General features: G+C 32.7%; 2 protein-coding genes across 4 annotated transcripts; one reads left to right on the top strand and one right to left on the bottom strand.

Annotated features, from left to right (window-relative positions):
• Nucleotides 1-16: 16 nt before the first annotated feature.
• Nucleotides 17-8,682, bottom strand: LOC105325346 (transmembrane protein 26). The gene is made up of 5 exons (XM_011424866.4): nucleotides 8,454-8,682; nucleotides 6,745-6,957; nucleotides 4,819-5,005; nucleotides 1,857-2,066; nucleotides 17-682 (listed from the first exon to the last, which is right to left on the bottom strand). The coding sequence occupies exons 2-5, from the start codon at nucleotides 6,933-6,935 to the stop codon at nucleotides 92-94; spliced, it is 1,179 nt and encodes a 392-aa protein (XP_011423168.3). The 5' UTR covers nucleotides 6,936-6,957; nucleotides 8,454-8,682; the 3' UTR covers nucleotides 17-91.
• An 8,933-nt stretch (nucleotides 8,683-17,615) lies between these two features.
• LOC105325347 (solute carrier family 25 member 35) lies at nucleotides 17,616-21,743 on the top strand. Of its 3 annotated transcripts, none has more exons than XM_034481186.2 (5): nucleotides 17,616-17,685; nucleotides 17,909-18,103; nucleotides 18,836-19,079; nucleotides 19,706-19,924; nucleotides 20,200-21,743. In XM_034481186.2, the coding sequence occupies exons 2-5, from the start codon at nucleotides 17,973-17,975 to the stop codon at nucleotides 20,524-20,526; spliced, it is 921 nt and encodes a 306-aa protein (XP_034337077.2). In that variant the 5' UTR covers nucleotides 17,616-17,685; nucleotides 17,909-17,972; the 3' UTR covers nucleotides 20,527-21,743. The 3 variants fall into 3 exon arrangements, with proteins under 3 accessions (XP_034337077.2, XP_065934952.1, XP_065934951.1); XM_066078880.1 differs by having other exon boundaries at nucleotides 17,665-17,682; XM_066078879.1 differs by lacking the exon at nucleotides 17,616-17,685 and having other exon boundaries at nucleotides 17,756-18,103.
• The last annotated feature ends 1,339 nt before the right edge of the window (nucleotides 21,744-23,082 follow it).

The following is a 23,082-nucleotide window of genomic DNA, read 5'->3' as shown; positions in this document are numbered from 1 at the left end:
CACAAAAAATAAACTATTCCCTTTTAAACAATTTTTAACGACGATGATCTATATACATTCATGAAAATGACGATGTTGTATAATCCCCTCTTCAGAAACGGCTATCTAAATTTTTCTCTCGGCTCAGTGTTTTGTCTTGATTTAACTTGTACAGAGAGGGTTGTACGTCCAAACATACGTCCCTTTGGACCAGATTGGCTTTTTCTCTCGTTGTGACGTTCCCACTGCAGGGTTTAGAACGAGGTATACCGGGGCCGTTATACTTGGAGGACATTACGGGTCGGGAATGATCCGATTTCGACTTTAGATTGTTGTACTTTTGCTGTCTGCCCTCGGAGCGGCGCTCCAAGAAAACGACCACGAGTCGATATAACAACAACAGTATGACTAAAGTGTTCTTGGAGGTGAAAAACATGTTCGTATAACTGAGGACGTTGAATTTAAAAATCAACAAAATCCGCAGAACCAAGAATGGTAAATCTTGAAGAAGGATTGAGATGAGTATTCCATAAACGTCTGCTGCGCAGCATCCGTGTTTCCCCTGTTTGACGTTGTAGTGGCGGGTAACGAGGCCGGATTGGTCACGTCTTGCACGTGCTGCAGTGAGAACGAGGGTAAACTGGATCAAACTGAGGCTCCACAGTCCCAAGATGCAAATGCATAGTATTTTGTTAAACCGCACCTGTAAAACGTTAATCATTTATTTAACTAAACTTTCTGTCGAAAAAGTTAAGCATGTACAACAATTCGAATCCTCTCGATTCCCTTCATTTTATAAATACAAGAGCAATAAATACATTAGTACATGTACATGTAGTTGTGAAACTGTTCTTACAATTATTGTTCGCTAAAATTCTTTTTTTGTTGAATAATTTTTGTAAAAATTTTGAAGAAATTTCAAATGTATGATGCGTTGCTTTAACTAAATACCATTTCCTAGACCCCTGAGGGCATACATTCAGTTATAAAATTATTTCACGTTAAGCTGGGCCACCTTAAAATTGTTTGGTTGTCCTCTACCGACTCGGTATTAAACTTAAGGTGGATCCCTACTCAGACGCGTCATCAATCTAGCAGATATAATAAGCTTTAAAATCGAAAACGATATTTGTTCGGATTTACCGTTAAAGGGGCATGGTCACGATTTTGGTCAAATTTTATTTTTCTGCTATTATTATTTACAATACTTTAGGAATGCATTTCTAATGATCAAATGAAATTTGGGTGCCAGTCGATAAGTTTTAAGGAAGATGCAGGGCTCACAATTGTTCGTCATGTAAACATGGCTCTTGCCCTGTTTTTGTTTACATAGGCTCAATATACCAGTAAAAATCTTTTTCAAGCTGATTTGTCTATCTTCTTATTCATTTTAAGTATAAATAATCAGTTCGTAACGATTAACACATTTATTTGAGGTCTAAAACTGGACTTTCTACTTCAACATTCAACATGTAAACAAACGCTTTGTTTACATAACAAAGAATTGTAAGCTCTGTAACTCGCTGATAACTCAACAAATGACACTCAAATTTTGGTTGCCTATTGAAAATGTCTTACTGAAGCATTGTAAATATTAAAATCGAAAAAAAAAATGACCAAAATTGTGACCATGCTCCTTTAAAAGAAGAATGTTCTAAATGTTACTGTCTTTAGTATGTACTTATTTGTCAGTCGGCCAGGAAAACGGTTTTTTTTTTTCAAAGTCTGGTATTGTGGGTTCAAAATGTGATGCATATTATTCAAATTAAGAATGCGTCAATGAATCTCAGTAACTTTTATGAACGACCAAACATATGGACGTCGTGAGAAAATTGATAATTAACTATCGATTATAAGAGGAAATTTGATATTTATACCTCGTCTTCTTTAAAGGCCTCGAAGAATTCCACGATGTCTGCGGCCGTTCCTATATAGACCAGCAGTAACTGCGACAACTGGTCGTGTGTCAGTTTCCCTTTCGGCAACATCCATCGACCCAGAATGAGCAACAGCAGCAGCAGTTGTTCCAGGGTGCGGATCCACTCATCCGGACTCAAATTGATCGGTAATCGAATCTCAAATTTAACCTGAGAAAGAAGAGGCGCTGTTGTGGATAATTATATTGTTAATAGTGGACAGAAAGAATTAAAGTCCAAACAATTGAGGAGAAAATTGGTGGGGAAAATGGATTATAGATTCAAATTGACACCCCCCTCATTCGGATTTCATTCCAATGTAAAAATGATCTTTGTTAATGATTGGACATTTCTACCTATACAACATACATACTAGTATCTTGCAGTTTCGCAGCCCTCTTTCCTTTCCCCTTTTAACTCATTCCACAAACATCTCATAATTTTTTCGTTCGGAATTATGAAATTCCATTTACATATACTTTCATAGATGTTGGCCATTAATGCAAAATAATTGTAGAAATTAGAAGAATTTCAAGATTTCTAACGATTCTATTATTTTTGGAGTCAATGTCATTTCACGAACTTTAACAAGATTTCATCGAGATAAAATGAAAAGAATACATGGAATTTGAATATGAACATGACCGCTCTTTTATTGAACCTGGCATTTTAAAAATAATAATCGTATAGATAGAACGCACCCTCAATTAGCAGACGAGAAACGTCAAAATGGTGGATCCTATCTCTAAGGCCGTGACCTTTCTAAGTACATTTCATGATTTACAAATCAAAATTCCAATAAAACAGCGGCAATACCTATAACATCTCTGATAAGACGTGTTAATATAAATATGTTTTATCATGGAGAACTTATCTACGAAATGTGTTGTTGTTAAGAAGGAGGTAATTGCTATCTCAGCACTACTGCAGCGAAAGAAAAAAAAGTGATGGGGTTTTTCAGTGAAATCTCAATGCTATAAGGGTTGAAAACCGTGCATCACCTGAACAGTGATTAATTTATTTATCTGAAAATTTTTGGGTTTGAATTGGTGATGACTCTTCAATACTGCTTTCATTATAATCTAAAAAAACGGAACAAAAAACAGGTACCACATGCGAAACTGACACGATGAGCACGTGCATTGGAACAATAAAATTAAAGAAAGGGAAAAGCAAATGCTGCAGCCAAATTAAAAAAATCTTGCAAATCGATATCAAAAACGTTGGAGGTGCAGTCATTTATTCCAAGGATATTTCAGGGTTTTTTTATAACCAAAAAAAAAAACCCCAAAAAGTGGGGGAGAACTTGAAAAAAAGTAGTTTCGTTTTTTTTTGTAAAAAAGAAAAAATTCCGATGTTTTCAGTTGTTCAATTTGTACCCCCATTCCCTATCAGCTTTAAAAGGAATACTTGGTAAAGTTTTTAAGCGGTCGACTGCTAACAAAAGCCCACGGCATAGGAAATTTTTACACAATTTGGGAATAATTTTTTAAATGGAAAAGTCGTTAGAGCGAAAAATGATATCAAAGGAGTAGTTAAAGGTACTCGATACTGTAATACCGGCAACTTGTTAACTAGTGCAACTTTAATAAGTACAAAACATTAGTTTTTTTTTCAACCTAGTCTTGAATTAATTTCATGATGAACATTACGCAATATTTTTGTATTCATTTTACATTCCATCAATTGAAGATATTATATAATAGGTACGTGTTTAAAAAACTATTTAAAAAAATTATTGGTTATTTTTTTAGACACAGACAGACAGTATGGACCGTTATATACTATTATTTGATACCCTGAGAGCGAAGTGTAACGCACTTAATCAAATTGAAATATAAAATTTAAAAAATGCACAAAATCTTGTATTCAACACCCCAAAAATATACCATTCATTTATTCTTTAGGTTCTAGAAATATTTGAGAAATTATTTTGAAATTACTAATTCTTAAAAGCTATCATTAAACAGTGTACTGTACATTTTTTTTTACAATATAATTATATAAAAAATAAAAAAAAATATGTTCTTCTGTTTAAATGTTGATACCTTCAAGATATTAGCTTAAATCATAGATAAGTCGAACAAGAGCGGGTTCAAATACTAATTTTAATTTCATAAGTTTATAACAATTCTGACCATGACCTACTCTAGTTGAATTCTTGAATCACTAAAAAGACAGGTCGATGTTAATGCACATTATGCTTAAAAAGAGGTATTTTGATGGTCGATATTTTTATTTTCAAAGAGAAAAGATGTTTATCTTATTATGAGACCACGTCAGTTGTTAGCAGCCGATACATCGAATCATGTGATATGGACGCTTCATTCTAGATAAGTACACTTTTGCTAATCTTGTGCATCTCCACCTAGAAAACACAACTATAATTTTAGTTTGTCAAAATACCTATTCAAAAGCTTAACCATTATGATCAAAGGAAACTTACACCGAACTTTTGTTTCTCGCGGAATTTTGAAATCAACAACGTTACGTAACCACTTTGTCGTGCAGACGACAGCGAAATTTGGGGCAAAAAAAACCAAAAACACCATAGCATCATGGACGGAAAAGATGCTAAAGCAATGAAACAAGCGTCTGTTAGATCTGTCGGTGATGAGAAAAGCGTACGCCAGTTTCAATCAAACATTCCCCAAACGTTTGAAGATAATTATATTTTTATGCAACTACAAAGTTGTTTGTATGCCGCGTTGATGAGGGAAACAAAATGCAGGGGCGAAGCCAAGTATTCTATGATGTCAAATATCACCTAAATATTTAATAACAATATTCTAACGGAACGAAGATAATTAAAGAGCAACCCACTCTTTTCATAGCTAAGATAAGTTTGACTAATTTACTCTTTATCTCTTACGCCCCTTGTCTTAAAAGTGCAGAAAGGGCCACTTAAGCAAATGAAACTCACCCCCAACACACTGCCCAGATGTGCGGACAAGTCGAAGGTTTCGTTATGGATTTCGATCAGACTCATGTTGCTAAGGTTGAAGCTAGTGGATTGGCGGTGGTCGATGCGTTTTTCCAGCTCGTGCAGTTCCAAAAACCAAATGGCGGGAACCGTCATTGTTAAATATATCAGAACACTTGGACAAAACCTGTAAAAAAATACACGTGGAATGAAATAACAATTAAATTATGAAAAATTAGACGACATCTCTATGTAGTGAAATGGAAAAAGAGGAAGATGAAAAATTGTCTGACGCTTTTTTCAAATTTTAATTTCTTTTTACAGGACAGTTGTTCTGGGTAAACAACTATATATGTCAGACTTAGGGCTTTCGTCACTGCATTGAATAGTTGTGAGTCAACAGTGATTAAACAGTGATTAAAGTTTGCGTATGGGGATGATTCTAAAAGGCTGCAATAATTAGTTTTCGCCTTTCAAGTATCGCATCATCATGATGTCATAGGAGAGCAACGCCTTTTAATAAGTGTGGGTTTATATTTTATTTTTAATTTTTTTTTTGGGGGGGGGGGGGTAAAAACTCCACCCTCTTGTACTTATACAGTACACAGTAATAACAGGGGTTTTATTCAGTCTCATAAATCTATTCCAAAAAGAATTAAATACATAACAAACATGGCTGTGGGCACTCGTGGATCAGATGAGCGTTTCTGCAAACGTCTTTTTTAACGCATCTTCTGCAATTCTCTTAAATTGAGAATACGCCACCGGGTCAGTAGTAAAAAACCTCTAATTAAAGTGTGATTTATTGTTCAAAACTTTCTTGCAAGGGTGCATTGTTTCGAGTTCATCCTTTTTTCGCCCATCATATCTAGAGGGAGGAAATTACATTCAAATTGGCCTCAACCTACTGCTTGCAAAACCCGTTAAAGGTGTCACTGTAACGATATGGTATTATACCAGTACCTTAAACATTTTACACCCACCAAGCAAATGAGTTCCAAATGCAGAAATTACTATAATTTCTCCAATAAGAGATCATTAACCCCGATAGACTATGGAGATATTTCATTTATTGTTGCAACAAGAAACGAAACCCATTATATTGATTGCGTATGCCATTAATCCTAACTTTGCAGTTAATATGCTCTTTTTCGATTTTCTTCTTCTTTTTATTCAAAATGTGAGGTAATTCACAACAGAGTCAACCACTGATTCTCGGCAGGCTTTCTTCATGCAGTAAACCTCCTATATCTTATATCGAAGTCTTCACCTTAAATAAAGGCTCAAACTTAACCCCCTTACCGCCCAGATCTATAATTATGATCGAATGTTCGTTATACCATTTTTTGACTTTTGATTTACCGCAGATAGAAATCTTAATCTACTGTTCATAAGGTTGACCTAATCTACCAAACGCCTATAGATCTGGCATACCAATCGAACGCGTGTGAAAAGTGCTCCCACTTTTACGGGGTTTTTTGTTCATTTTAAAGATGGTTGAGAACTTGACTTATGACACGGAATTTATGGGACTTTAAGCTCAAAATGATCCTTTTACATGTTTTGTTTTCAATCCATATGGCTAAAATTCTATCCGTTCAAATCCATTAAGTCAAACATGTTGACTTCTATTAGATGAAATGTATGTATCTGAACTTTAAAGTGCACCCAGTTTACATCTACAATGTATATTAAAAAAAAAAGCTTCAAAGTACAGAATTTCTAATATTATGTCCTATAATAAGTCAAAAATTATCAAATATTTCACTTTAAACTCCATAAGAAGTAAATAGCGTTTTCAGTACCTTTTATCGAAAAGGGGGGGGGGGGGGTAGAGGGAGATGACCAAACTTGAGGATGGAGAAAGAAATTCGGGTGTATGAAGGACGCTGACCAATCCAATACCCTATAACAAAAAATCCTCACCACTTCCATTCCTTTCCCTGCTTTCTCACCAGGGTCACTGTGGTCTCAACCAGAAGAAACCCGAATGACGCAGCTAGGTACCAGAAGCGAGGCTCTTGCGTCACCTGGTACAGCAGCCATATTGAAACCAGTCCGTGACAGGCAAAAAGAAGCCGGACAATAATAGCGCGCGCCACAGTAAAACTGCCCATGTTCACGTCTCATTCCATCTTCCTGTTTAAAAAAATGAAAATGAAATAAGAATTGATTAAGATGGTATGGGACACCTGTCGAAATGGATAAAAGTGCATTATAATCAACATACTTTCACCGGTTTAGAATTTTAAAATTTTAAACATTTGACCAAAAGGCTCTAATTCATTGCTCTACGTTGTTGGGTCACAATTACGGGAAAGAATTAAAACATTTATTTTTTTAGTTTAATACTTGATTTTATTGTTATTTTTGAAAGGAAGTATGTCACAACATGGAGGTGTCTCACACAACCTTAATTTATCAATCAATTTATCGAAGCTTTTACCCATTCTGAATGTTAATGCGAGGTTTTTTTTTAGGTTTTTGGAAATCATAAATTAATCCAACACTGGGAAATATAAAGACTGTCCAACTCCCACATATGAAAATCCTTATCGCCTGAATATCCCAGGCTTGAATACCCCCCCCCCCCCCCCCACCATGTTACTCTTATAAATGTATTAGACATTCTTGAAGGGCTGACAAATATTCATTGAAAACAACAGCAACAATAAATACAATCATGTACATGTATATCTTATTTATATTTTTTAAAAATACAATTATCAATTATATTTTCAGTTGAGAGCTTCATCGACACATAAAAAAGAATTATATGCAAAATACTACAATACTAAAATAGATTTTAATGCATCATGAAATGAATAGCTCTCTTCCTATGCATGAAATTAAAGATTTTTTTTAATAATTTTAATTTCCGTTATAATTTTTTACTTCGATATTCCAGTTTCATCTTGAAAGATTCCGAATAGCTTTAGAAATTGTTTTTTGTGGTAGCATGTGCTTAATTAAACCCCCATTCAACTTGGTATTTTTTGTGTGGTTAGAGGTTTTCTTATAATCTGTTATGATGTGAATATATTAAACATATATTTTTAAATTTTGAGTTCATCTCAATGTCTTCAGTTAATTAAAACTGTATATTCTTCACCAAATCTGCGTTGGACGAAGCAGACTTATGTTTAGTATATATCAAATGCGTTTATGTATCTAGCATGATAACTTATAGACTATGCACTTTGAAGACGAACCTGTGGCTGAAAATAATATTTTGAAACTTGCTTTAATAATTTTGAAGCCAAAAGATCAAAGCTATTTCTGCGATGGGATTAGGTTGTAATGTCTCGAAATCCGGCGGTCTCCCCCAAATATTTCTTTATATAACCTCTTAAAAATCATAAGACTTTGGATTACTGTTATAAAAAATGCAATCTTATTAAAATATTTTCCCTGAATTTTGCAGATTCTTTTGAGACTTTTTCCTCCATTGACTTTGCAATGCATGATAATTAATATATAGAAAAAAAAACCCATTATTTTAATGGTTTAGGAAATTTAAGACGAAATACTAAAATCTTTTTATATATTTCTGTTCTTTTTTTTTTAAAATATCTCCAATTACTTTAAATTTGTTCTAATATATATAAGATCAGCACAAAAAATGTTTCACTTACAAACAAAAGTGTATGTCCCGTTTCATATCTGCTCCAACACGAAAATACGTGAATTGCCAAATTGTAGATCTTTCGATTCAATTATCGGAAATACCTTATCGATTAGCAGGAATCGACTGGAGTGCGCATAAGAGGGGTAGGACCTTCCACAGAAACCACTCACTGAAAGAGGGTTCAGGTTACATCTCGCGTCCGTAACAGATTACAATTGTCTGCGAGCTAGTGATAGCTAGGCGCACTCACTCCGCGCAGTTCGGTAATGCTGTGTATTCTTGATATAAGGGTAACGGAATGGATCTCTGCGTGAAATAACAAGTCGGTCCTTGACCAGAATTAAGAGGCAAAATTCTCTACAGTGTTTCTTTTCTTCTTTGAATGAGAGATTAACTACTATTTTTAAAACAGAAATATATATCTTTATCTTATTATACTGTTGTGTTTTCCGTTTTCCCAGAATGACCTCCTGACACCCCACCTAGTAAAGGAACGTAGTTGGATATTTTTACCACAGCTATTTGTTTGAACATTGTTTTCAGTACAAGCCCCCCCCCCCGCCCCATTCCCCCTCACCCAATGAAGTAAAATGGTACGTGAGAGTAGTTTTTTTTTAGTACATATGGTCTGCTTTTGGTTGAAAAACACCCATCTTTAATAAAAGTAACAACGTTAGACGTCCTATTACTTGTATTACTTTTATGCTATATAAGAACGCAACCTCGAATTAGAAAGACAGTTTTAGGACGCAGTTTAAATGTGTTATTTGCCTGTTTATTTATCCATCTGTTCGTCTGTTCTTATTCCGCGTTTTGTGCCGAGAGTTAATCAATGATTTAATTTTTAATGAATTATCCAGGTTTCATACATATTGGTTTTATGATTATAGATTCTTTTTCTTTTTACATATATATCTCCTTCTAATTCTTCTCTTCTCTAAATAAATGTGGAGCGTTCACTTTGCAAATATTTTAGCAACATACGAGTATGCTCTATGAGCATTCTTCATCGATGATAAAAAAAACAAGCAGCCTGTACTCATTATCCTGGCCGGGGTTAATTCATAGCATTTTTCATAGTTTTTTTGACTATTCTTTTATTTTTCAATGAAAACATAATCATGAGTAAAAAATGAAACGGGTACTATGTTAAGGTACTTCACTACACCGAGACTAATACTTTTCAAAGGGGCATGGTCACGCTTTTGGTCAAATATTATTTTTTCGATTTTAATGTTTAAAATGCTTAAGTAAGGCATTTTTAATAGGCAACCAAAATTTGAATGTCATTTGTTGAGTTATAAGTGAGTTACAGAGCTTGCAATTTCTCGCTATGCAAACAAAGCTTTTGTTTACATTTTGAACGTTGAAGTGAGAATTCCAATTTTAGACCTAAAATGAATGTGTTAATCGTTTGGAACTGTTTATTTATGCTTAAAATGAATAAGAATATAGACAAATCATCTTGAAAAAGATGTTTTACTGGTATATTGAACATATGTAAACAAAAACAGGACACGAGCCTTGTTTACATGACGAAGAATTGTGAGCCCTGTATCTTGCTTAAAACTCATCGACGGGCACCCAAATTTCATTTGATCATTAGGAATGCATTCATAAAGCATTGTAAATAATAAAAACAGAAAAATAAAATATGACCAAAATCGTGACCACGCCCCTTTAAGACACTACATCACAAGATGGCGATTTAAATGTTTTGTTAAACTGTTTGTATCAATCGATTCAAATGTAAATTGTAATAGCTCAGTTGTTAAAGTATCAGGCTTGGGAACATCAGGTCATGAGTTCGAATCCGCATGGGGCTTTTGTTCATGTTTACTAAATGAAATTTTTGAAAATATAATTTTTTATCTAAAATTGCTCATTTTTTCGCCTGTTTGACACATATACTTCTTATTCATCATGCTATCTACATATGTATCATAATCAAGTAATGTCCTGCTGATTTTAGAAACTATTTCAAGGTGTAGTGAGGAACCTTAAGATCCAATGAACTAGCAACTTTTCTACATAAACTTAACTTTTAAAGGCATTTAAGACAACAAAACGAATATAAACAATTTGCAATATATGTTTAAGGTAATGGTCCATACCCAACTGGATAAATAAAATGCGTACAGAATTTTTTCATATTTTTCAAACGTGTATCTGAGGATATGTTCTTATCAAATTTTACCCTGTTGGCTGGTCCATCGGTATTATAAAAGCTAGGGCCGTTGCTAAAAATAGAACCGATTGCGGAAAAAGGCGCTTTTCTCATACATAAAGAATATAAGCCTAAGCCTGAAATTTGACTTTCACAAAATCATTTTTTGACTTATATCCTATGTAAAATAAAGGAATTATTATTTAAAAACAAAATTTTTTATGTTACACTTGCTTATTTATAAAAAAAATAGATAAATCTGCTTACAAATTAGATAAAATGAATAAATTTTCAAAGAGAATTTAAGCTCTTATAATTTTATTTACGTACAGAATTCTCTAAAATTTTGATATTCTTTAAACCTTAACGCCCTTAATCAATTGGAAATAAAATTACCCTAGGGACCGGCCTTTTCAGGATCACAATTGGCATATTTTTGGTAAAATCATTAAAATATATATATTGAAAAAAGATCCGTAAAAATAAAAACTGTGCATTGGCTTATTATTTCATAACTCTAGAAAATATGTTTTGATTATTGTTAAATAGGAAACATGATTTAAACAAACTGTTGATTAATCTGTATTATTTAAATCGCAAAAGATGGTTTCTTTGGATATCGGTAAGTATTATGGATCGAGATCGGTATTTAGAAATTGCAGTCGCATGCGTGGAAAATGCTAACTACCTGATATATGCCTTCAAGACAAAACCTCTATTCAAACTTTTTTTACTGGTTTTAAAGACTGTTCTTATAATGAAATAACTTCTCTTCAGCGCATTATTTTAATTTTAAAAACAGTTTTTTTGTGGAAAATAAATCTATGCTCGTTGCTAAGCGAAAATGATAAAGATGATATAGGTCAAATTATTTCCCCTTGTGTTTTTATCTCCCTTATGCACTGGAATATAGATCTCGGTCAGGATTTCATTTTGGATGTTTATGGACTTTCAGGAATTAATGTTCAAAGAATTGAATTAAATTCAACCTTATAATGGATTGATGTTTATGCAGGACAAAAGTAAGCGGTCTAACGTGTTATATTTTCAAAACGAGAACGCAATCGACAGAACCCAGTCATGTTATTTCGCTGATTAATACCCCGGTAGGCCTAATTGATTGCAGTTGTCAGGATTTTTGATATATTTGTTTTGAATCAATTTCGATGTCAGCTTGATTTCTTTGTTTTGAAATACACCTTTTAACGTTAGGTCTCAATTAGATCGGGCACGGATAAGACGTAATAACGCGTGAATTACGTCAGACGTTGTTTTGTGACGTATGGATAATTACCTTAAATTACTTATTTATGTCGCTGCGATTTTCGGGATTTTTTGTAGTTGTTTTCTTTCTTTTTCTCTTTATTATTTTTCATTCAGTTATTTTTTTGCATAAAAGGTCATGTCCAAACATACACACACAAACACATAATTGTCCCGGCAGCAAAATATAACACTTAATCCAAAATATGATGGATTACTACTAATGATGTCTAGATATGTGTCACCGAGAAATTTCGTCAAACTCTCGCAATTAGCATAAATACCATGCTATCTCCAAAGACCTCAAAAGCAAAACTATTGAGTCACTACGTTTTATATCGCATTTCTATCGTTTGCCTTTAGAGTATCATTGCCGGCCAGTAAACAAGCGAGCACTAAAATTAGAGCTAAAATAATAAATTTATTTGTTTGTCCCCTACTACACCCGTCACTCGCGGTGGATCGCGGTGTTTCCCCGGGGAAATCAAAATGACTGCCGCATCAACACTCAGCCTTGCTTTTGTTTTCTGCCGTCACAGTTTCTCTTAAATAGAATAAAAAAAAAAGTAATTGCAAATTTGGAATATTCGTCCCTTGAAAAAAAAATTCACATAAACACACTCAGTTTGTAACACCCAAAGAGAGATTGTTCTCTATAATACAGTCACGGATCGATACGGTATCGGTGGAACGAAAATTTCCGGAGTGTTTCTAATTAAACCAATGATGTATCCCCAATTGACTGAAATGCACAGCGTGACAAAGTAATCTCTTTGTAATGGAAGCAATGCGAATCACTCTTCTGTTGAATTTCTCTGAAACATAATATATTTGGTAATTATAAGCATGAACTCTAACCGAGAAAGAACATATGGAGGGGGTATAAGATAGGGATAAGGTGCAAATCTTCAATGGAATATACTAGTATGCGTCAATCTGTCTTTTTGCTAAGTAACTTCTGTTGGATAAACTACAGGAGACACATAAAAATTATAATTGATACAGCTCTACTTAAAGGGGGCATGGCCAAGATTTTTGTCAAATTTAAATTTTCTATTTTTATTGTGAAGAATGTTTTAGTAATGCATTTCTAATGAACGAACACAATTTTAGTTTCAGTCGTAGAGTTATAATTAAGGAAGATAAAGAGCTTGCAATTCTTTGTAATAATTATGTAAACAAGACTCATGCCATGTTTTTTTTTTGTTTTTTGTTCTATATACCGATTAAAGTTGGTTTTTCTGCTTATTCATTTTGAACACCAAGAAACAATTTCTAGCGTCATATTTATTTTAGGTCTATAACAACATTCAATACGTAAAGAAAAACATGACCTGAGTTGTTTGCAAACAGGAACAGTGTACTAAGGAATTATAAGTTCTGTATATCTCGCTGTATATCTCGCTTATAACTGGATGAGTGACACTCAAATTTTGGTTGACCATTAAAATGTTGTAAAGAAGTATTGTAAACATTAAAAATGGAAAAAATAAACTTTGACAAAAATCGTGACCATGCCTCTTTAAAGTTTGAAAAAGTAGATTTACAAGAGAAAAAAAGATTATTTTCACAGTTGAACAGTTTATTTTATCTCTTTGGTTGTAGTTTACAACATAGAGAATATTACAAACATATACACAATTTACACTTTATGCGTGAATAGAAGAAAAAATAAACATTTATAATGGTTCTATTCATAATATATATCAAGTATAAATGTAAATTTTATAACATAGATAAATACATCGGAATTAAAAGCCAGGACTAAGCTATATTACGACTCTTTTCTTCCCAATACCGTACGACTTTGGAACACAATACCAAGCAATGTACAGAACAACCCTTCCATAAGAAGCTTCAAAAAATATCTAAACAAAAACAACATAACTATTCCCGAATACTATCATATAGGGTCTCGCATAGGTCAAATTCTCCACTCTTAACTACGTTTAGAATGTAGTACTTTAAATCTTTATATGTTCAACAGAAATCTTTGTCCATCCCCTTTTTGTTCGCGTGGGTCAGTAGAAAACACTGATCATCACCTTTTGCATTGTCCAAAATATGCTACAATACGAAATATAACAATAAACACACTTGCAAATTCTACAGACCCTAACTTACTACTCTACGGATCTAATTATCTAAGTATTGTAGAAAATGAACAAATTTTTCACACCGTACAAAGATTTATACTTGAGAGTAAAAGATTCAGCAATCATAATATCACGTAGAATGTTGTACAATAATAATACCTTTTTTCGGTTGCCTGTTTATCTTATTCCCACCACTTATATTTATATTTATGACAATAATTAATGGAAATCGGCAAAAATCCTACGGTATACCTATGATGTGTTAGCATGTATTGAATTAAAATTGTACTGAAAACGTCACATAACTGGTGTAAGAAATAAAGCCACCTTTTCTTTTTTGTATGGATGTGTTTGAACATTAACACGTGATTATGTATACTATATTTCTGTTCTGATGTTCAACCAACGAATATATTGTAATATTCTTTTCATGATATTTTATTTTATTGACTTTTTTCATTACCTCATAAAATGTGTTTCCAACTTTGATTTTTGACACATTTTTCTATTTTGTTCCTTTTACTTACATTTCATTTCACACCTCTCATTTCTGCAGTGTATGCAAGAGAGGGATTAATATAAGCCCTATGGCTTGTTTCCTATTTTTTTTTCTACCACTTTTTGTATTATTACTATTTTTTTTCTCTTACTAACTTATGCTTACTAACACATGTAATACTATGTTGTATTATAATTTATATATAATTTGTTAGACCCTTGACATCACAATTTAATGAAAATATGTTATTGTACCTCATGTACCATTGTATGATAATGGTTTGAGAGAATAAATTGAATTGAATTGAATTGAATTGAATTGTTTCCCGATCTTACAATTGTAATTATCATCGTGTAAATGTATTTGAATCTATAATGAATAAATATTGTTTAAACTAAAAGCCAGGAGGTTCAGCCTTCTCGTTCACAATACTGATAAATTTACATAATTAACTCAAGCTGAAGAAGAAATCTGAAATAGGCGAGGGAGGAGGGGCGGCGTTGGCATTATAATTAATGTATCAAGATCCACTTTTAAGATAATAACCATCTGGATTGTAGAAAACATTTATTCAGATTTTAAATGATGCAGACTTTTCGTTATAATTATCAATAAGATTTTTTTAAATCCCCTACGGCTGCAGATAGTTTTTCATGTGAAATGGATTTAGAACATCCGGTCGAGTCAGATTGATTTTTTTAATTTGATTTTACGCACATGCACGCATGAATTTAATTATAACTCTAATGGTTTGACGAGTTTAAAGAGAATTGTTCTCAGAAATATCAGTAAAAACTGGACATTTCTTCAATAAAAGTGCTTCAAAACAGTCGTTACCATGAAACAAAAGCTATGCGGGACGAATGTATACAAGTTGGGATTTTAATTGAATGTATATAAACAAATCTGCATTCAATATACATAGTCAAGATTTACAGTATCATTTCTCTCAGGTCTGCGCATTAGGTAAGATAATAGAAATCCTATTTTTTTTTAAATGATGCATTCAAAATCATTAAAATCTGTTTTAATTATCAGATAATTCCGAAAAAAATGAGCTACTTGTCTTTAAATGGGTCGCCATTCAAATACCCCGTCAAATACTAGTAAACTTCATGAAGACAACGGAATATCTTTCAGATATATAAGTAAGGGCATATGTACAACGGTTTGTTTTTTTAATAGCTATAGAATGTTTCTTTTCAGGTCGCTATTTTCCACAACTCCACCAAAAAAGTTTTTTTCTTCATTTTGTTGCCCTTAGATAGAGTAATTGGATTTGGTAAAACACATTAAGGAGAGTACCTCAATTAAGGTGGGTGTTGATGGGTTCAGATTCCATTTTAACACCCCCCCCCCCCCCCCCCGATCCGCCACCATCTAAATAATTTCTCTCTAAGATCAAATTCAAATAAGAATCTGAAATATTGCAACTTTACATGTATCTTAAATATTGTTTCGTTTTTGCAACTGGAAAGGCAATAAAATCTGTATTTAGACCTTATAGACCAAATGTGGTCAATGGAAAGTGTAATATTTCATCAGTAATGGCGCACGACAAATCAATCCTGGTCGCATTCTCAACAGATTAATAATCGTAAACAGGGAGGGAATAGTTGGTTCACATTCATACGGGATCCACTATATTTTCCATCTTTGTTCTCCTTTAACATTATATGGTATACTCTCAGTAGCAGTGCATTAATTTTAAATAAGCATTTTAAAGTTACACTGTACACTTAACGGACACATGGAAAGTCCGCAAATTAAACTCCCTGTCATACCGAGAATATAGGGGTCGGTAGGGGTAGTTAATCAAACAGTACCTTTTTAGGCATTTGTTTGGTTTTATATTTACTTTTTTAACTATATTAACAGACAAAATTAAGACATTCAATGTATAATATCAAGCGTTTGAAATCGATTTTCTCTACTTCCAGAAAAAGATCGACTATAGTCTGTCCCAAGTTATTGCTTCCATCAATTTTTGATGATTTTTAATAAAAATACACATTCCTGTGAAAGAAATACAATTGAAATCAATGAAAGGGAATATATCCAAGATATCTTCATTGAACAATTATCCCTTTTCACTCATAAAATTTCACAGGAACGAAAACAATTTTCTTACGGAGATTTATAATGGGAAATGTTTGCATCTTTTCTCCATTCGGAATACACTCGGAAAACATCGCACAATTTTTTAACGTTATCATCCGGGCTTGTTAACAGATTAATGGCTGATCCAATGCAAAATCTCCGTAGACTTTCAATTTTTGGATGTGTATTGAAACCTGAAGCGGTAGAGGGGGCGTTTCAAAACAGATAATGTATAATGCCGTCTATAATAATGTTTCTGACAGTACTACGTGTATTGTGGCTCCTATTATAATGTGTCTGACGGTACTACGTGTATATTGTGGTTCCTAAGATAATATGTGTCTAATGGTGCTACGTTTATAAAGTGCCGTCTATAATAATGTGTCTGATGGTGTTACGTTTATAAAGTGCCGACTATACTAATGTATCTGATGGTACTACGTGTATAAAGTGCCGACTATATAATAATGTGTCTGATAGTACTACGTGTACATACAGTGTCGACTATAATAATGTGTCTGATGGTGCTACGTTTATAGTGCCCCCTAGTTTCATCATAATCTATACCAAATTTGTCATTATTGTCAATATTGTATGGCACTAAATCTTGCATATATGACCTTGACCTTGTATGTCGGAGAGGATTTATATAGGCGGTGCCTGCTATCCCATCCGTTTCTTTATGATATATTGCATAATAAAATATTGTTTAAATTGAATTAACCTAAACCAAAAAAAGTTTGCTTCCTTTGGATGGAGGGTCATGAAATTCAGAATTATTGTTCCTCACCCCCCTACATATCATTATATATGTGATACATGATACACAAAAAATCGACTCATCAGAAATTAAAACTGTTCAAAATTTTACGACTGACGCTCGAAAAAAAACCCATTTGTTTTGTGTACATTTATGTTATCTGAGTGACTTAGGAGAACATAATGAGTGAAATATAATTGAAAAATTCCTCCTTATGACCCTATTTTTGCTACAATTCACCCCTTGAATGGAAACCAATATTTAAGAGTCGGGTTCGGGATTCACATAAGTAAGATTCATCAATCAACGGTTGCACAGATTTTTACTGAGGTTAAAAAAGGGAATGTAAACGTAGTATGTTCGAGTTTTTAACATGTTTATATAATTTTTTACACATGACAAATATTTTACTGATATATGTATGTATAAGTATAGCAGTTGTTCTAAAGTTCAAGTTCTTTAACAGAGTAAATTCGAAATCTATAGGAAAATGTAACGGGTCATCTCAAGGAGGCGGTTCGTTTTTGACTTGCGTTGGTTTTGTATTTTTTTTTTTCCTTTATTGACATATTTTCAGATGATATGTGACCATTGATATTTTCCCCTTTTCACAAAAGTCATCTCGCAGTACTGATAAAGAAATGGAGTTTTTGATAGGCGGTATCGCAGCTTGCGGCGCGGGCTTCTTCACTAATCCACTAGAGGTGGTCAAAACTCGCATGCAGCTGCAAGGAGAGTTACAGGCTCGTGGACAGCATGCCATTCACTACAGGTAAAAGTGTTACTGGATCATGTTTAAGCCTTAAGGTAACAACTGAGACATAAATAACATAATGTTATTTATGTCTCTGGTAACAGCTAGCCAACATCAGTGGAATAATCTTGTTACATCACTATCAAACACTGCTAGCACATGACCGATGCTCTCCAAGGACCACTTCTCTCAAGTGCATTGTTACAAACACATAAAATCATATACAAAAAATGACGAAAAAATGCACTGGTGAGAAATGGTCCCTGGCAAGAATTGGTCATACGCCAGTACATTCTGTGTTGTATGCATTTTAACTTTTATCTTTATTTACTTCCATGGAGCACATGCATGGTGACTCCTTCATATGTGTTACATAATGATCAATTATGATCATTCTATATACATACCAGTAAAAGAAAAATGATGGAAAATGTATTCAAACATAAACAATATGTTGCTTTTTCTGTAGGGTCATAGAGTTGCAGATATTGTAATAAATATGTAGAAGATCCAAACACAATTAGTGCAAATAAATGAAAAAATATTTATATTCTGAACCTATGATTTAAATGTAGACACTGAAAGGGTTTCATTTTTCATCCTTTAAGAAATGAGACGATTTTATACCCAAACTGAGTATTGAAGCTTGTAAAAAAAATATGAAGGATGCTTTTACAATGAAGTGTAGCAAATTAAAAAAAAAATGTTAATAAATGTATTTTCTATTTTATTATCAATTTGATTTTGCAGAAATTCCTTTCATGCCATCAAAACAATAGTGAAAACAGATGGGATCTTGGCCATTCAAAGTGGCCTTGTTCCAGCTTTGTGGTACCAGCTTGTTATGAATGGTATTCGCCTTGGTTCCTATCAGACTATGTTGAATGTTGGTATCACAAAGGACAAACATGGAAATGTTTCTTTTCCAAAAAGTATTATCGCAGGAGCATGTGCAGGCTGTATGGGTGCAAGCATTGGAAGTCCATTTTATATGGTAACATTCTAAGAATCAATTTATGTTTTGACAAAGCAACATACTAAGAATCAATTTATGTTTTGACAAAGTTTCAGCAATAGAAACCCCAGTTGGTTGGCAAAGCGGGTTCTCCATTCTTGAAGTGCTCACCATAATTTCCTATACCTGTATCACAAATTTTGTTGAGCACTGACTAACACACACTCTGCTGAGCATGCCCCTTAATTTTATATTCATTAAGGAGGCTCAATACCTATGAGAAATTTGTTCTCAAATGACTAATAAGTGGCATATTGACTACATGTACTAGTACTGGTATATTGTCAGTTATATTCAGGAAGGCAAGAAATACCGTGATTAAACATTTAAGCTGTTATTAAAAGATAATGTAGTAAAATTCTTGGTCTCAGCTTCATTAAATGGTCATGTAATAAAACAATTAATAAGTTCTTTTGAATTAAGTTTAATGTATATATTTTTATTAAATGGAAATGATATTAACCCAGTCATAAAAAATGCTTTGTATATATTTATGCTTTACAGAATGGTTATTTAAAAACATTCAAATGATTTTGATTCTGAAATGAAAATGTACAACATTTGTAAACATATCAATTATGGTGGGCTGACATATTTGTATTCAGATAAAAACTCACATGCAGTCAAAAGCAGCTAAGGAAATAGCTGTTGGACATCAGCATCCTCATGAAAGCATGTTACATGGGCTCAGGTCAGTATTCCAAAGCTACGGATTCACTGGGCTGTGGAGGGGAGTGTCAGCTGCTATTCCTAGGGTCATGGTTGGGTCAGCAACACAGCTATCCTCATTTACCAAGTCAAAGGAGTATCTTACCAAGCGTCAGGTGAGTTTTTATTTTATGTTTTGCATAGTAAAACAGGGTTACAGCTAACGCAAATACATATATAACAAATTCATGCTTACAACATAATTAATTTCATTTGCTAACTATCCTTAGTTTTAAGAGGGATTACATGTGTAAACTTTTTGGTTACATGTATATTGTATTGCATTTATAATTTTTTACAGTGCTTAATTAAGATTTATCATATGAATAGCTTTAAACTTTCATCTGTTACACATATACACTACTTCTAAGACTGTTTTTCCCAATTCCAGATATTTCCTGTGAACAGCTGGTTAAATACTTTTGGTGCCACAATTTGCAGTGCATTTACTGTGACAATGTGTATGACGCCATTTGATGTTGTGTCGACGCGAATGTACAACCAAGGTATTGATAAGCATGGCAATGGATTGCATTACAAAAACGTAGTAGACTGTTTTGTGAAGATTTTCCGTACAGAGGGATTATGGGGTTTCTATAAAGGATGGGGACCCTCATTTTTGAGACTTGGACCACATACTGTACTTAGTTTGATGATTTGGGACAGACTGACAGTATTTCATAAGAATTTTCAGATGAACAAAGTCATTAAATCATAGCTGAACTTATTTTTAGAGTATCCATGCATTATATTTACCGGAAGTTTGTAGTCATTATAGAATATTGTGCCTTGGGAGAAAAATCTCACAAAATGAAATGCCGTTATTGAAACCGTTCCTTTTTCTGTTGAAAGTGTTTATACATGTATATATTTTATACTCATGTTAATCTCTATTTTGTTAACAGTTTGTATTAAACTCAGGATATTAATTCTGCGAGTGAATTTTGTTACCACACTTTCTGAGAAAACCAAGGACATTAATTCTTCAAGTAATTTTGTTAACATATATTTTGAGAAAAAATTTTGAAGGAAAAAAGTATGTTTTAATACAAAGTACATATATACATTTATCTTCGTGTTGAAAAGTAAAAAGACAAAGTCCTTGAAAAAAATAAAAGTCCTTGAAATTAGAAAAAAGTATTCTTTGATACATGTACCACTGGATATATTTTCTTTTTTTTTTAAATCTTATTTACCGTGTTTAATATAATACATGGTTATTTTTTCCATCTGTAACTTTTATTCATCAAGAATTTTTATATGAGTTGTGAAAACAGTAATAGTAAGTAGAAATAAATTTATTTATCCTTTGTTTTACATATCAATGCCATTAACTTTATTTCTAAACAAACCACATGATTAATTTTCTTTGCATCAGATTGTTTAAATTTTCTATCTTTAATATTATTTATTTTGCACATCTTGCATACACATATAAATAGCTAGAATTTTTATGTTTGAGGTAGTTACTTCCCTTCCACAGATATTGATTTGATGCACAAGAGAGATATTAGGGATATCAATGCATGATGCATATTTTGGAGAAACTGTGTACACAATACAATGATTCATTGAATATTTCATTTCAGGCTCAGTTTTACTCAAGTGTTTTAATGAATGAATGTAATGTGATGTATGTTTCCAAGATATGTTTTGCTGGTATGCATGCATATGCTAATAAACATTATAAATGTTAAACAGTTGATTTGTAAAAATCTGTTACAAGTTCAAATGTTGGTAAAATGTACATAGAGATATATTTATGTATGTGTTTGCTTGAAATTTGGTGTAAGAGATTCTGTAAAGCATTAGAATTTGTGGAGTGTTATTTCATTATGTTTTGTTTCATAGATAAAGAGTACTCTATTCTTTACTAGAATCATATATTTAAAGATTTTGAATCTGACACTTACATATTATAATTTTATGTACAAATTAGTAGTTAATGTTTCAATTTATTTCTACTTCATCATCGAAACTTGAAAAAAGCTGTGTTGGTCTACACCAACAAAACTTTAAAGTGTTAACCAAGTATAATGCATTTCATATATGAAATAAGCACATTTATTTGTCTTGCCGTCAGGGTGACAGATTTCCACTGAATTTTCAAATAGTTAAGAATGATGCATTGACTTTGACCCCAGGTTTCGACTCGAGATGTTGACCTTTGCTAAATATCACTAAAACTTCCGGTTTGGTTGAATTTTGCTCAGAGCTTTTGGATTCTTTAAAGTTGACGATGAAAATGATATTACGCTTACGAAACAGAATAATGATATCAAAATAACGTTTCCTTCGGATTGCTTAATATTCAATTCAATGTCGAGGTAAAAACAAACAGCAAATTTTAAGTGAATACTATCTGTTGTGGAAACAATGCAGACACCAATATTCCAACGGCTCTGACTGTATTTGCAGTTATTATTTTGGCTATGTTAAGTTGTTTTTTTAAGATTATCACCAAAGACTAAACTCAATCACTAAATAATGACAATCATATTAAGCATGCGCAGAAACATACCAATTTTATGTTTAGACGTTTTGTCACGGGTAAATGATTCCATTCGCTATGATTTTGCTATTAACTAAGAGAAATCATGTTTCAGAATGTTTTTAGGGAGTTGCAATTTTTTTTAGGGAATACCAATATTTGTCGTCTTGAAACACATGATTTCTTGTGCTTCCTTTTAAGCAGTCAATCCATTTATCCGACCAAGCATTTAATACAAAAAGTAAATCCATAAGATTGCAACTCGAAATGCACATTAAAACGAAAGTGATTTTTATTATACATAATTATATCGTATATACATCTGTACATGCGAAAAGAAAAAAATTAAAAATTCACGTATTGAACAATAGCTGATAATTTCACGTATTACTATTTTACAGTAGCTGACACTAAAACTTCCATTATATCAACCAAAAAATTATAATAATACACAGTGATAAATCTTTTTAATATAACGCTTATTCATACAACACGTTCTGAAATTCAATTTCATAATCATTAGTTATTTAAGTTTAAAATATCATGCAAAACTTTTAGTGTTTAACAATGTGAAATAAACCATTGTTACTGCAGTCATTTTGATTAGCAAACACGTTCCAATACCGCCGTTAAGCTAATATATAATATCCTGTCCAAATTTTATAATATGTCGCCTACTTGAAGGCCAATTTGTGAAAAAAAAATTAAGAAAAGAAAATATTTTATTTCTCAACATAATGGACAAATACATGCACGAGTACTGAATGAACTTTCGAAATTAGA

The sequence above is a fragment of the Magallana gigas genome, chromosome 3 (genome assembly GCF_963853765.1).
Source record: "Magallana gigas chromosome 3, xbMagGiga1.1, whole genome shotgun sequence".
Lineage (NCBI taxonomy): Eukaryota > Metazoa > Mollusca > Bivalvia > Ostreida > Ostreidae > Magallana > Magallana gigas.
Note: the sequence above shows the minus strand (reverse complement) of the source record. Positions and strands in the feature narration are given on the sequence as shown.

Excerpts from the sequence above, each read along its gene's own strand:
- LOC105325347 (XM_034481186.2), top strand. The coding sequence starts at position 17,973 with ATGGAGTTTTTGATAGGCGGTATCGCAGCTTGCGGCGCGGGCTTCTTC. Across the intron at positions 18,104-18,835 it reads CAGCATGCCATTCACTACAG|AAATTCCTTTCATGCCATCA; the intron begins GTAAAAGTGTTA and ends TTGATTTTGCAG. Across the intron at positions 19,080-19,705 it reads TTGGAAGTCCATTTTATATG|ATAAAAACTCACATGCAGTC; the intron begins GTAACATTCTAA and ends ATTTGTATTCAG.
- LOC105325346 (XM_011424866.4), bottom strand. The coding sequence starts at position 6,935 with ATGGGCAGTTTTACTGTGGCGCGCGCTATTATTGTCCGGCTTCTTTTT. Across the intron at positions 2,067-4,818 it reads ATCTGGGCAGTGTGTTGGGG|GTTAAATTTGAGATTCGATT; the intron begins GTGAGTTTCATT and ends CTTCTTTCTCAG. Across the intron at positions 683-1,856 it reads AGGCCTTTAAAGAAGACGAG|GTGCGGTTTAACAAAATACT; the intron begins GTATAAATATCA and ends AACGTTTTACAG.